At 45.9% G+C, this 15,683-nt stretch overlaps 1 protein-coding gene across 7 annotated transcripts in view; it reads right to left on the bottom strand.

The window, feature by feature from the left end:
• Window positions 1-15,683, bottom strand: part of LOC140387540 (protein unc-13 homolog C-like) — a 972,441-nt gene that overhangs the window by 103,110 nt on the left and 853,648 nt on the right. For 5 of the 7 annotated variants that reach the window (XM_072470780.1, XM_072470777.1, XM_072470779.1 and 2 more), the window contains 2 exons: window positions 14,150-14,227; window positions 13,748-13,774 (listed from right to left, as the gene is read on the bottom strand). In XM_072470780.1, coding sequence (XP_072326881.1) covers window positions 13,748-13,774; window positions 14,150-14,227 — 105 coding nt within the window. The remainder of the gene's footprint in view (window positions 1-13,747; window positions 13,775-14,149; window positions 14,228-15,683) is intronic. The other 2 variants (XM_072470778.1, XM_072470776.1) reach the window with 1 other exon arrangement.

Below are 15,683 nucleotides of genomic sequence, written 5' to 3' on the forward strand. Positions count from 1 at the left end.
TCAATCTTTCTAACGTGACACTTGATGCCTCATTAAACATAGTTAACTGAGTTCGACTCTTGGGCATTGCCAAAGCTGGTTGGTGTAATACTCCTCACTGCTGGCTAAACAATTCATCATTTGGCATCAGATGGTGAGTGGAAGGAAATTTTAGACGAGGGAATTGTGAGATAAAGTGCAGGGCAAAACAGCTCTGCTACCTTTGAAAGCACTTGTGCCATTTCAGCACTCTGATGGTGGCTGAACCTTGTGTGCACAAGGAAAATGGTCACCATGGAATCATAGAATTTGCAGTGCAGATGAGGCCATTTGGCCCATCGAGTCTGCACCAGCCCTTGGAAAGAGCACCCTACTTAAGCCCACACCACCACCCTATCCCCGTAACCCCACCTAACCCTTTTGGACCCTAAGGGAAATATATCAGCGCCAATCCACCTAACCTGCACATCTTTGGACTGTGGGAGGAAACCGGAGCACCCGGAGGAAACCCACGCACACACGGGGAGGATGTGCAGACTCCGCACAGACAGTGGCCCAAGCCGGAATCGAACCTGGGACCCTGGAGCTGTGAAGCAACTGCGCTAACCACTGTGCTGCCCGTTACCATGCATATGAATTTTTTTCATGACCTTGAAACGGATTTTAGAAAAATAAACAAGCGTGGCAACATTTCCTTGAACAGTGATAATGTAGGTTTTAGATTTCTGCAGGTACATCTTTCGCGAAGAATTTGACAATCCTGTTGAAGGGTCAGATTTAATCACTTCTTGCCAAATTTGCTAAAATACCACAACATTTCATTTATTTTATGTTAGATGAACTCAGAAAGCCAATGGCATGACTCAGGTCTTGGGAAACTATAAATTTGGTGGTGGCCAATCTGTCATGTTCAAAATTATAATAATGAGAAACAGGCTCTTGTATTGACAAACTAATGCTGCAGAGTTGCTATATGGCACGAAGGCGTTAAGCCTCACAGTATTGTTTTGAATTTGCAAGATCTTTGTGCTGCCATGATTGTATATCAGTTATGAATGAATGCATTGGGCAGCATTAGCGGACGTTTGGCCCAGAGACTGGAAAGGTTAATGAACCGTAGATAATCCGTCAAATTTTCCATCCAGCCCATGATGATTTGTGAGGTGGGCGGGACCGGAACATTCACCCCAATGAATTTGTAGCATTCTAGTCATCTGTTTGTTTCATTATGTAAATCTCTTACTTTTCCAATGGAATTAGTTGTCTCCTATTTAGATCATTTCATGATTTTCCCCTTCCTGAATCTGTAAGCTCCTCCAATTCCTACCATTCCCCCAGAACTCTATGTTCCTTCCTCTCTGGCCTCTTGTCTATCCTTCCCTTCAGACCACCCCACACCTGGTGACTGTGCTTTCAGATGATTCCTGCCCTATGGTGTCGATTAAATATCCATAAATATCTTAGCCTCTCCTCTCGCTCTCCTCCTGGAAGACTTTCCTGAAAACCCTCTTTAAACAAGTTTTGGTCACCGCTCCTGACATCTCCTTCTCTGGCTTGGCATCTATTTTAATTTGATTACGTACCCTTGAAGCACCTTGGGACAATTATCCACAGTAAATGTGCAGAGAAATGTAATTATTAAAAATTTGTTCATGAGGCGTGGGCCTCGCAGGCTGGGACAGCATTTATTGCCCATCCTTAATTGCCCTTGAGGGGGCAGTTAAGAGTCAACCATATGGCTGTGAATCTGGAGTCACATTTGCTTCCCTAAAGGATATTACTGAACCAGATGGGGTTTTCCAACAGTCGGGAAGGATTTCATGGTCATCATTAGACTTTTAGTTCCAGATTGTTATTGATATCAAGTTTCACCATCTGCAGTGGCAGAATTTGGATTGGGTCCCCATAGCATTACTCTGGGTCTCTGGTTTACTAATCCAGTGATAATACCACTACGTCGCCGCCTCTACCTTGTAGATTGCAAAAATATTAGAATTGAGGATAGAACCTATACAGAACTTTTATTTAAATTTACAGTCTGCATAAAAATGGTTGCAATTGTTCAAGTTCAGCTTTAAATATATGCAACCTCCTCCTAAAGCATTGCAGTTAGAGCCATTAGAGTTTTCTAGAGGCTTGTATTGCCTTTGGCAAAATGCCCATGTTGTGTCCAAATTAGTGAATTGGTAATGAAATTATGGGAATATGCATTTGCAAAATGTGAGATTTTCAAATATCTGGGGTGGATTCGCTCTTCCCGCCGCTTGTCAATGGGATTTCCCATTGAAGCTACCCCATGCCACCAGGAAATTCGCATGCTATGGTGCGCTGCCAATGGGAAAAGAGAATCCCGACGACCGGAAAATCCAGCCCCTGATTTCCAATCGCACAATAAAAGCAGTGTCAATCAGGATGCACTTGTAATCCAGATTTTTTTTTAAAGCAATTTTTAAAAACCAGTCAATGGGTAAAATGTCAGATTGTTTGTTCCTCTCGTTGGTTAATTTACAACAATAATAACAAATACTTCAATGCCAACAGGGAAAATCATATCCTCACTGGCGAAGCCTCGCAAGTCCTGGTGAACTCTCCTAGCAAGTACCCCAATGTTTGGCAAGAAAGCATGTGTAAATTAGATGGCAATCATCAAAGCAGATTCTGAAAATTCGAAACTCTGGTCTTGTGCAGTGAATGAGAAAGATTGCGTGAATGAACAGATAGGTAAAGGGCCATTAGTCATGCAAAGTAGCAGCAGGAGATAAATATACACATGGTGAAAAGTTGTAAAAAAAGACATGCAAAAAAAACCTCGACTGTACCGACAGGGTATAATGTTAGCAAAGATGTAACAAAGAAATAGAACTGAATATAGCAGGGCTATGTAGATAACTTTATGTGGACCCTAGTGGGAGGGACTGAGGGTTAAATCACTCTTCCTCAATCTCTAATGACTGTAGGGGTAAACTGCACAACGGAACAGGTGGTGTTAATCACATCATAAACCACTAATGGCTTATGAGCAAGCTATCGTCAGTCTGTTCAGGACACTGTGTTCAGTAGATATGTTGTCTGTGGAGATTGAAGGATAGCGAGGAACTCTGAATCTTAATTAGTCAGACATTTTATGACATGCTAAAATGAAAATGTCCACAGTGCATAGTAAAAAACGTGCTTGCAGTGTCTATCAGGTTAAGTATGCTTATTTATGCATAATTTATCATTTGCTTTTCCCCCCACAGAGTAAGAGTTGGGCTCCAGTTGGATTAGAAGATTGCATCTTTCGTTCGGTTAGTTGCTAACACAGCTACACAGACACTGAGCATCGGCTAAGAAAGGATAGTAGTGAGGATGGGTGAAGTGAAAAGAGCTGGTGCAGGGTAGAGACTGAGCTTGTTGGACGCCTCTCCTGAGTTGTATGTGATAAGGTGATGCTTTGAAACAAGAGACTGGCAAGACAGAAAACTGAGGGGGGGGGGGGGGTCACACACCCTTTTGTCATGGCAATAAATACTTGAACACACAGATTATGTGTTGTTATCCATCAGGTGGAATGACAGAAAGTAACCAGTCTCAGGAAGAGACCCATGGATATTGATCCAGGTTAGTTGTTAATACATGCAACATGATATCTGCTTCTCTCAAAGGTGCCAGGTGTCTACACAGCTATACATCAGCTCCACTCCTTCAGCTAGAGATGCATCTGCAAATAAGCCACGTTTAAGAGACGCTCACAAAAATCAAGACGAAAATCCATTCAACGCATACACCTCCACCATGCATACCTCAATCTTTAGCTTTACAGTTTTTCAAGTGTCACTAGTGGTTCAGTTTGTACGACCCTCGCTTCTCAGTCAGAAAGTCATAGGTTCAACTCCCAGTATTTGAGCAGGAACATCTGGTTTGAACCTCCAGCGCTGCTCTGAGGGAGTGCTGCGCTGTCAGGATGAAATGTTAAACTGAGGCCCACCTGCCTTCTCGACTGGATGTGAAAGAGCCTATGCCTCTGTCACAGGAATGAGTACGAGAAGTATCCCCAGTGACCCAGCCAATAGTTATCCCTCAATCAAATGTCAAAAGCAGATTATCTGGTTATCATATTGCTATCTGTGGGATCTTGCTGCTCCCAAACCAGCTTCCTACGCTGCAACCAATAAAGTACATTGAAAGTAATCACAGATGTCAAGGGTTTTAGGACATTCTGTGGCTCTGAAAGTGCGACAGAAGTCTTAAAAAAAAATTTTGCAGGTTTTGGCCGGGTTTGTCCAATCCCGCGGCCAAGTTCTGATGCCGGCGTGAAAAGTGGCGCGAACCACTCCGGCGTCAATGGACCTCAAGTGGCAGGTATGGGGGCTAGTACATCGCGGGAGTAGTGTCCGCGAGTTCACGCATGCGGGTGGGTTCCTGTCTCCGCACCGGCCCCCGGACAATATGGCGGAGCTCTACAGGGGCCTGACGGGGAGGAACATAGGCCCCCACAGAACTAGCCTGCCCGCCGATCAGTAGGCCCCGATCGCAGGCCAGGCCACCGTGGAGGCCCCCCCTGGGGCCGGATCGCCCGGCCACCCCACCAGGACGGCACCCGCAGACAGAACCCCGAGGTCCCGCCGGGTGGGACCATACATAAGCCACGGTGGTGGGACTCGGCCGAACTCGGCAGGCACTCGGTCCGTCCAGGCCCGGAGAATCGCTGGGGGGCCGCTTTCAACAGCCCCCGACTGGCGCGGCGGCGATCCCGTGAGAGCCCGAGAATTGGCGCCGGAGAATGGGCGAGCCGGCGTCGGGGCAACGTGGCGCGATTCTCGCGCCCCCCCCCCCCCCCGCTGATTCTCCGACCCGGCAAGGGGTCGGTGAATCCCGGCCCCCCTTTTTCCTTGCCAAAGTTCAGTTGGCTCCAAGGAATGCTATGCGTTTGGGCCCGATTTTATCTCTCGAGAAGTTAATGCGTTCGGAATGAATTAACATCTTACCCCGTTTATTCAGGAATGGGCCTGTAGCATTGATGTTGATGACAGTGGTGGTCCTCACTGCTATTGGTGGTGCACTGCAGATGGCTGGCATTTCATGAAGATTGTCATGGATAGTCTCAGCCTCCCTGGTGAACCACGAGCTCAGTGCAGGATTATCTCTGTGCCATACTTAAAAAGCATGGGCCACTCCCTTCCTCCAATGTGGCCTGTCCACTAATGGCCATTACGCCAGCACTCCCTGGCATAAGGATCCCTACACTATCCCACTTGTGTGGTGAATGATCAGAAATTTTGCTGCACCTCAAATGCATTAATGCCAAATTTGACCAGCAATAAGTGCTCATTTTTCAATGCGACTGTGTGTGTCTGGATTAATGACCTTAATTTTAATAAGATCGTAGCACCAGCGACTGCAATTCACAAGAACTATTCATTTCACTTTGTGACATTTTCCAGACACAAGATAAACTGGCATATAAATGCAAATTCTCTTTGTCTTCCTGAACAGCCACAAATTGACTTTTGCACTTTTTGATAATGCTCATTAATCTATATTAGAGGATGTGATTCCGGAGAACAACATTAGTTGCAGAAGGCTAGCCTTTCAGTGTCCTCTGCCGAAATCCCACCACTATTTACTCACACTATTCCACTAAAATTTGTAAAACCAGGGATGACAGCGCCTAAATTGTTTTAAATGATTTGATAAGGCTCACAAAATATTGGAAATTTAATCCTTCAGCACATGTGAAATTTTTGAAATTAATTTCTTGTAAGTAATTGATAGAGAATGTGGCTGCGTGGCTCAATTCACCTGATGGAGCTCTTTGAGTATGTTTCATTTAACATAGTGAAACTAACATACTCATAGGTAATTCATGGGGAATTAATTTGCTCAAGATTTCCTCCCAAGTATTCCATGACTTAATTAATAATATATGATTTTTGAAGAATCAATGTGGATTTTTATAGCCTTCAGTGGCCAATAAGCTCAGATTTAGCTACGAAAATAAAATTTACATCACACCGCAAGCTACAAAAGATCTGCAATTGCTTTTCATAAGTCAATATGGAGTCCAGCATTGAGGACGGGACCACTGGCGTTAACCTCCCTAATATCATATAGAACCATAGAATTCCTACAGTGCAAAAGGAGGCCATTCGGCCCATCGGGTCTGCACCGACCCTCTGAAAGAGCAGCCTATCTAGGCCCCCTCTCCCTCCCTATCGCCGTAACCCCAAGTGCTCCACCCTCACCCCCACCGTTGTAAACTCTCAAGCCAGGGATATTATCCTCAAAGCAACTATACCTGTAAAGGGCAACTGAGGCTAGTAAGTGGGCCGCATGAGTGACCCTCCTTCATCTCAGTGGGCCACAAGATTTATAATCAGGCTTGTTTCTCAACCAAGACCCCATGGATGAAATTAAATACACTCTGAATATTTCATAAAGAGTTATAGAAAATGCTTAATCATCTACATAAGGGCGGCACTGTTGCTTCACAGAGCCAGGGACCTGGGTTTGATTCCTGGCTTGGGTCACTATGCGGAGTCTGCGAGTTCTCCCTGTGTCCATGTGGGTTTCCGCCGGGTGCTCTGGTTTCCTTCCACAAGTCCCGAAAGATGTGCTGTTAGGTGAATTGGACATTCTGAATTCCCCCTCTGTGTACCTGAACAGGCGCCGGAGTGTGGCGATGAGGGGATTTTCACAGTAACTTCATTGTAAGCCGAGGTAAGTATATCTTTCCTGAGGGGGAGACCAAGGGCGGGATTCTCCGTCCCCCAGCCATGTGTTTCTCGGCGGTGCGCCTTTCGCTGGTGGCGGGATTCTCTCTTCCTGCCACTTGTCAATGGGATTTCTCATTGAAGCCACCCCATGCCACTTGGAAACCCACAGATGGGGGTGCTCTGCCAGCAGGAAAAGAGATCGGAGAATTACGGCCTAAATCTGGGCACACTATTCCAGGTGCAGTATCACCAAGGCTCTAGATGATTGCAGTAAGCCATCTTTACTCCTATCCTCAAACCCTTTAATAATAAAGGCTAACATACCATTTACCTTCTTACTTGCTTTCTGTACCTGAATGTTAGCCCTTGCGGCTAAAGGCCCTTGCAGCTAAAGAGATCAAGAGGTATGGAGAGAAAGCGGGAGTGGGATACTGAATTTGCATAATCAGCCATGATCATATTGAGTGGTGGTGTAGACTCGAAGGGCCGAATGACCTACACCTGCACCTATTTTCTATGTTAGCTTTCAGTGACTCATAGCCAAGGACACCCAGGTTCCTTTGAAGTTCAGCCCTTCCCAGCCTCTCTCCATTTAAGAAATACTCTGTTGTCCTGTAGGTGGACAACCTCATATTTCTCCACATTGTATTCCAGCTGCCACACACTTGCCCATCCAAATCCCCTTGAAACGTAATTGCATCCTTTTCACAACTCACACTTCCATCTGCAAACTTGGAAATAGTACACTTAATCCCCACATACAAATCATTTACATAGGTTGTGAATAGTTGGGGCCAAGCATTGATCCTTGCAGTACCCCACTAGTCACAGTGTTTTATCCATTGTCATATTGAATAGTAAGTTGAAGTACTGATGTTGAAGATACAGGATCCATTTTAGAAATGAACTTTGTCGGCGCTGAGGTCCCAGGTTCGATCCCGGCTCTGGGTCACTGTCCGCGTGGAGTTTGCATATTCTCCCCGTGTTTGCGTGCGTTTCACACCCACAACCCAAAGATGTGCAGGCTAGGTGGATTGGCCACGCTAAATTGCCCCTTAATTGGAAAAAATGAATTGGGTACTCTATATTTATTTTTAAAAATGAACTTTGTAATATATTAAAAATTAAAGCCAGAGCTGTGCGTAAATGTCAGAGAAAACCGCTCACAGGTATTGGAACCTCAGAAAAAGGCATTCCTGTGTATAATCCAATGGGTCAGTTTCTGGGATATGATACCTACAATAGGTACTGGGTGTTCAAGGCAGCCTCCTTTTCTGTAGGTGAGATGTAATTTGAAATTGCAAAATTTTTAACTGAAAAGTATAAATAATCTGTACTCACTTGTCGTTTGAGGGACAATTAGAAATTATTGGGAGCAAGATCTTCATGCAAATATTGAACATATTCATATCATTTGTTTTTATCTCTACTGTCTTAAAGGGGCATTTATATTTATTTTAAATCAATGAATAACTCTGTTAAAATTGGGAACATGGTATTTGATATGTTGTGTGCCATAACATCACTCACAGTTATTTACAAGCTTAAATGGATTATTTTGGTTTGAGATTCAGAGCATAAATGCAATTTCATGTTAATGTAACAATTTCTTTACTTAGGGTTTAGGCACTGGAATCATTGAATTCCAGGGGCAGCATGGTGGCACAGTGGTTAGCACTTCTGCCTCACGTGCCGAGATCCCAGGTTCGATCCCGGCTCTGGGTCATTGTCCATGTGGAGTTTGCACATTCTCCCCGTGTTTGCGTGGGATTCGCCCCCACAACCAAAAGATGTGCAAGGTAGGTGGATTGGGCAGGCTAAATTGCCCCTTAATTGGAAAAAATGAATTCCTACAGTGGAGAACGAGTCTGCACAGACCTTCTGAACGAGCACCCTACCTTGGCCCATTCCCCACCCTATCCCGGTAACCCCAAACTCCACCTAACCTGTACTTCCTTCAGCACTAATGAATAACTTAGTATGGCCAATCCACCTAACCTGAACATTTTTGGCCTGTGGGAGGAAACCGAAGCACCCGGAGGAAACCCACACCGACACAGGGAGGAAGTGCAAACTCCACACAGACAGTCACCCGAGGCCGGAATTGAACCCGGGTCCCTGGAGCTATGAGGCAGCAGTGCTAACCACTGTGCCACCGTGTCACCCAAAATTGGGACACAAAAATGCCAGGATAAGAAAATATTGAAGATGGATTCAGAATGCATTGAGAATATTTCTGTAATGAGTCCCTGCACATTCAGCAAGGAAGGATTCAATGTGAGGTCTGGTTCTGGGTAATGAAGCAGGTCATGAAAGTGACCTGAAGTAGAAAGCAGGAACTAATGACCAGATAGCCTCGTCACATGGAGTTGAAGTAAATTGTTTTGACCTGAAAATTATTCAATTGTACTGGGCTAACAGGGAATGTGGTTCGAATTTATTGGTTGGTGAAACAGCAGATTGGCAGGAGAAAATATTTAAATATAAAATAGATAAGGTACAAGTTAAGTTACATCCCAACTTAGTGTAAAGGAAATGCACTGATGTCCGAGATGCCTTAATTATAGAAATGGAAGAAAAACTTAAATTAAAAACCGCCGTGTAAAGGTGGTAAGGTCAGCCTCCATAAATATGCTGAGTAAAAATGTGATCTTCTGTTCAATGCTGAACTGAGCTCTGAACCCTCAAACATCCTATTATCACGGAGACTGCTTACTTCCGCGTCAGTAAAATCATGTAGCTCTACCCTTATCTCACACCACTGCCACTGGAACCCTTGAATAATGTCCTTGGGTGGAATTTTTCAAATTAAAAAGGCAAAGGGGTTCTGACTGAAAACTGGTATTTTTCTCTCCAGAAACACAGCCAGGTTTTCTGACCAGATTTGCTGACACTCAATAAATCAGTGGGGGATGGGGGGGCATGGTTTGCAGGTGGAGGGGGGGCATGGTTTGCACCGTCACTCTTGGCAGAGTGGGGCCTGGTAAAGCCAGCAAGCCCAGCTACACAGAGATTGGGCGTCGCCTTTAAAGCTTCGGATGTTCCTCCCCGCAACTACGGAAGTATCGGAAGGCACCTTATATCCCTCTCCCACCGCTTGTTCGCCGATGCAGACCCGTCTCCTTCCCTCGCCCTACTTAGGGGGAAAGCCCCCTCCCCCAGCGGAAAAGGGTTACCCCCAGCACTGCCCCAGCAGTGCCCAACATAGTGTCCCTTGGCACTGCCCCCTGGCACTGCTGGGGACACTGCCCAGGTGCCAGGGTGCATTGTTTGACGTTGGCCTTCAAGCCCATGCCATCCATGCACCTCTGCGCCCCCGGCATGGTCATCATGATTGTTTTTTGCTTTAGAAAACCACTAGTGATTCATGATAGTGCGAAATCACGCCGCCAGGGGAGAACATTCCACTGAGATGGAAGATACGCCATAGAGCCATTCACTGATATTAAAATCAAGACAAATTCGTGGTAGGACGGTGTGAACAAAAGATATTCAGGACAGGTGGATTGGCCCTGCTAAATTGCCCCTTAATTGGTAAAATAAAAATTGGGCAATTTAAATTTATTTCTAAAGAAATTCATAGTAATCAGGTTCACGCCCAGACGTCACTGGCGGGTGTAGGGGAGTCCTCAACTTCTTCAAAACTCAACAGCCTGTGTGCTGTCCTGCAGTAACCTTGTTAGTCCATTACTTCTATTCCCACTGATGGACAAAACATCTGTTCCCCTCCCTCCAAACTTTGAATTTGAACTTCTTGGCTTGTTTCTCACACTCTTCAGAGTCTCTCCTCCCCCATTGCACCGTTTCCTCTTCTGACTCTGAATCTGTGTCATTTGCTTTGTTCCTTCAGTCATGACTGACCTTTCAGTTTCTTATTTGTTTTCTTATTTCCTTATTTTCTGGAATTCCCTTACAGAAGTGCATTCAAAGCCATCTTTTCAACCAAGCTTTACAGTCCTCTGTGCTCAATCTTCAACCATGGTTCCTTTTTTCCCCTTTGTACATTGTACTCTCCCTCTTTAAAGGCTTGGAATATATTCTATGTTAAGGACACACCAAAGAAGCTCATTTTTATTGGATAGGGGTTGAAAATGAAAAACATAAAAGGACGCAAAATGGGTGAGGAGCTGTGATTAGATTGGACTATGCAAATATAGGCCTCATGCCAGCAGGAGGGATGGGAATTTCCGGCCACGTCCACTACTGGGATCATCCAGTTTCGCTGAAAGTCACGGACCTTTGGCTGTCGAATCTCCCGGACTGGGTCCTGCAACGACAGAGCCAGGATATCCTGGCCGATGGGTCAAATAGGCTTTTTCTGGGCTAAAATTTATACGGTTAAAAGATTTTTTTTCCCCCGCTGACTAGGTGCAAAGAAATTAAAACAATTTTAACAGGGAAAGGAAGGACCAGGGGCGAAATTCTCCCCCAACGGCGGGATGCCCGCCGACTGGCGCCAAAGCCGGCGCAAATCAGACGGGCATCGCGCCGGCAAAAAGGTGCGGAAGTCTCCGCATCTTTGGCGGCCTAGCCCCAACATTGAGGGGCTAGGCCGACGCTGGAGGAAATGGCGTTTGTTGCCCCGCCAGCTGGCGCGGAAATGCGGCGCATGCGCGGGAGCGTCAGCGGCCGCTGTCAGTTTCCCGGCGCATGCGCGGGAGCGTCAGCGGCCGCTGTCAGTTTCCCGCGCATGCGCAGTGGGGAGAGTCACTTCCGCCTCTGCCATGGTGGAGACCGTGGCGGAGGCGGAAGGGAAAGAGTGCCCCCACGGCACAGGCCCGCCCGCGGATCGGTGGGCCCCGATCGCGGGCCAGGCCACCGTGGGGGCACCCCCCGAGGTCAGGTCGCCCCGCGCCCCCCCCCCCAGGACCCCGGAGCCCGCCCACGCCGCCTGGTCCCGCCGGTAAATACCAGGTTTGATTTACGTCGGCGGGACAGGCAATTTCTGGGCGGGACTTCGGCCCATCCGGGCCGGAGAATCCAGCGGGGGGTCCCGCCAACCGGCGCGGCCGGATTCCCGCCCCCGCCCAATCTCCGGGAGCGGAGACTTCGGCGGGTAGCGGGGGCGGGATTCACAGCGGCCAACGGCCATTCTCCGACCCGGCGGGGGGTCGGAGAATGACGCCCCAGGTTAGAGATTTGTAATGTGGATAATGGGACCCTGCTCATGATTGAATTTATCCCTGCAATGTCTTGGGAAAGGTGAATCACCAGACAGATGACATGAATGAATTTCAGAGGAATGTATATAATTTATATTCTGGAACAAGAATATTGAAGAAACCGAGGAATAGATATTGTGAATGCAACGATTTCACTGAATGTCATCACTCAGTTTATTTTAGCAGGTAACTGACCATATTTGGAACAAGCACGGTAATACTAGACAACAGATTAGTTTACTCATTGGGCGCGGCTTAACGGAAATGAAACCGAGTCCTCCCTCAAGCGTGATTAGCCGGGTGTTTCCTGGTGCTGGCAGCGCAGAGAATGCCACGAAGTCCAGGTGGTATTGGGGTGCCAAGGTACCACCCTGCCCAGAGACTGACCACCCAGGAGCCGAGCAGACCCCACTAAGTACCGATACGCCTGGTCCACATTGGTGGGGACCAGTGCTAAACAGCGCTCACTGGGGGTCTCCGAGGCATGGGGGTTAGACCCCGCGCCTTGGGTAACTTCAGCGAAAATATATTCAAGTGAGCATGATTGCACACTTGGAATATGCAATCTGGGTCCCGCCCATTGTGGGCGGGATCCAGATCGCGATTCATCACGACACCTAAGCATAATGAGCTGGGTAATGTGAGATTTACCGGCCGCATTGTGTTACAATTCGGGCAAGGCAAGGCCATTAGGTCGCACCATTATCTCAGCATGCATATCATAAAAGGGGGGGGGGGGGGGGGGGGGAGAAAAAACTGCATTAAAAAAGATAAATGCCAGCACATAGACAGTCACCAAAGTAACTGCACTTTTCCATTACCTGGAGTGCATGTCATTGTGTTTGTAATCTGCATATAAGATCTCAAATGGTGTTGCTGGGCTAGTTAAGATGATTCCGATGAAACAACTCCAACTGTGCTATTTCCCCCCGACACATTCATAATGTTCGAACATGCCACCATGCAAACTCCCTGAACCAATCTAAATGTAAAGTCGACTACACAGTTTATGGAACTAATGGGATATATGCCCAATATTGAAGAGATTTATTGGTTTGAAGAACCTACACATTATTAAAGCAGGTGAGAATAGTTACATGCCAAGCAGCAGTGCCCCAGACTAATCATACCCTCCAGAAAGGCGAATGTATGATGTGTGCTTTTATTCACTTTATTCTGCGGTACATGTCACCCCAAAGAGAATTCAACATCAAATGATTCTAATCAAAAAATTGCACACAGAATGAAAGATCCTGATAGCAACAAGGGTCTGAAGTTTTCTCTATTTTTTTCTTAAACAGAAAAATAATTGAAAGCTAACCCGGAAACCACTAATTAAAAAGACCAGTTAATTAAACTGAGCAGAAGCACAACTTTGCTTGCAACCTTTAATAACATAAATGAAATAGGAGAAAATATATGGAACAAAAATAGAAACAAAACAATCCAGATTTGTGGGGGTTTGCTTAAACGCCATTTCCTAAAGTTTAAGTTCTGATCTTATATGTCCATGTAATGTATAAATAATAAAAATGCTCTGTTTTGGGAAAGATACACAATTGGTACCATATCCAGTGTCAATATGGTTAAACCATTGTAAATGATCCCATGAATCAGGTGTCCATCCATCAATAGTGACTGCTACTTCCAGTGCCAGTGGTTTATCATGCATTAGAATTTAAGCAGTAGTCAAAAATAGTGAATATAGTTGGTAGCCATAATCACACTTTTAAATTATGTTAGTATTCCTGAAACTAGTTTCAGTCACTATTCATTTTCGGCAGCCAGTCAATGTTATTGCCAAGCACAACTGTCTAAAACAGTTTTACATTGACTCATTAAATTAGTTCAAGAAAAATATAGCTTTATATTTGTCTTGATTTATCCATTCTGATCCTTGTTCGCACAGACCTTACAGAAGGCATTTTCCCTTTGTTCCTGCAGCAGAGTTGAATGCACAACAAAAATATTGTATAAAGACAAGACAAATTACAGATGGGGTATAAACCATGCAACAGGCTATGCTATACAGAACATGTTTACAGAAGTTTACTCCCTCTATAACAAACACAGCTAACCATGAGCACATCAGGAAGTCACTATTTGTAAATAGTGCTTGAGCAATATACTGCATATTAAAAAAAGGAAGCACAGTACTGATAAGAAAACATATACAATTACTGCAAAAAGTAAAATTAACAATTACAAAAAGCAAATGATATTATTCATGGTACTAAATGCTGGAAAGCTATTGGTCATGTCTAAATATATATTTAATGGATTTCCTTCTAGATTTAGAAAAAAAGCACTGACCTCTTTTCCACCCATCGACTCAAACATTTTCTCCAGCTGGACTCTCAATTGCTGGATGTTGTTCATCAGGATGCAAGGCTGTAAAAAGTTCCATCAATAAATCATTTGGAAGTGTCTGACAGTGTTAACTAGAATTTTCAGGCAGAAATATTTGTCACAAAGGCGCATGATTTGCCTTCTTTTCTATAATTAAACGATAGCACAATCAAATGTTGGACACAAAGAAAATGGCGGAATGCTCGGCTCATCTTCAACAAAAACAATCTCATAACTGACAGGTGATAGAGTACTTTCTCACTCTGAATAAGGTATTAATTCCACCATCCCTCCATGTAATAATGCTTTCTTTAAATTCTTTGTTTTAAATTAATTTACGGGATGTGAGCATCGCTGGCAAGGCCAGCATTTATTGCCCATCCCTAGTTGTCCTCGAGAAGGTGGTGGTGAGCTGCCTTCTTGAGACGCTGTAGTCCCTGAGGTGTAGGTACGCCCACAGTGCTGTTAGGAAGAGAGTTCCAGGATTTTGACCCAGTGACAGTGAAGGAGCGGCGATATATTTCCAAGTCAGGGTGCTGAATGACTTGGAGTAGAACTTCACAGGTGGTGGTGTTTCCAGGTATCTGCTGCCGTTCTAGTTGAAAGCAATCATGTGTTTGGAAACTGCTGCCGAAGGTGCCTTGGTGAGTTACTGCAGTGCATCTTGTAGATGGTACACATGGCTGTCACTGTTTGCCAGTGGTGGAGGGAGCGAATGTCTGTGGGAGGGGTGCCAATCAAATGAGCTGCTTTGTCCTGAATGATGTCAAGCTTCTTTTGCTCACTGAAGTATTATACCACTTTAATTTGATCTGCTCAATATTCAGTATCATAACAGTTCTACATCCAACTCCCATAATTTCAGAACCTGTTAATGATTAAGGTCAAGTTTACCTCACCTTGTAACAACATTAATTAATTATAATAAATGCACAAATTACAGTAAAAAACAAACTTGAGGCACTGCAACTTTTTAAAAGTGGAATGGAAGTAGATGGATGAGCATAGTAGCAAGATTCTTCTGGGTAATCAAGACATGATGAAAAATGGCAACCTGGGGCGAAATTCTCCCCAAACGGCGCGATGTCCGCCGACTGGCGCCCAAAACGGCGCCAATCAGACGGGCATCGCGCCGCCCCAAAGGTGCGGAATGCTCCGCATCTTTGGGGACGAGCCCCAACATTGAGGGGCTAGGCCGACGCCGGAGGGATTTCCGCCCCGCCAGCTGGCGGAAACGGGCTTTGTTGCCCCGCCAGCTGGTGCAGAAATGACATATCGGGGCGGCGCATGCGCGGGAGCGTCAGCGGCCGCTGACAGTTTCCCGCGCATGCGCAGTGGAGGGAGTCTCTTCCGCCTCCGTCATGGTGGAGACCGTGGCGGAGGCGGAACGGAAAGAGTGCCCCCATGGCACAGGCCCGCCCGCGGATCGGTGGGCCCCGATCGCGGGCCAGGCCACCGTGGGGGCACCCCCCGGGGCCAGATCGCCCCGCGCCCCCCC

The sequence above is a fragment of the Scyliorhinus torazame genome, chromosome 12 (assembly GCF_047496885.1).
Source record: "Scyliorhinus torazame isolate Kashiwa2021f chromosome 12, sScyTor2.1, whole genome shotgun sequence".
NCBI lineage: Eukaryota > Metazoa > Chordata > Chondrichthyes > Carcharhiniformes > Scyliorhinidae > Scyliorhinus > Scyliorhinus torazame.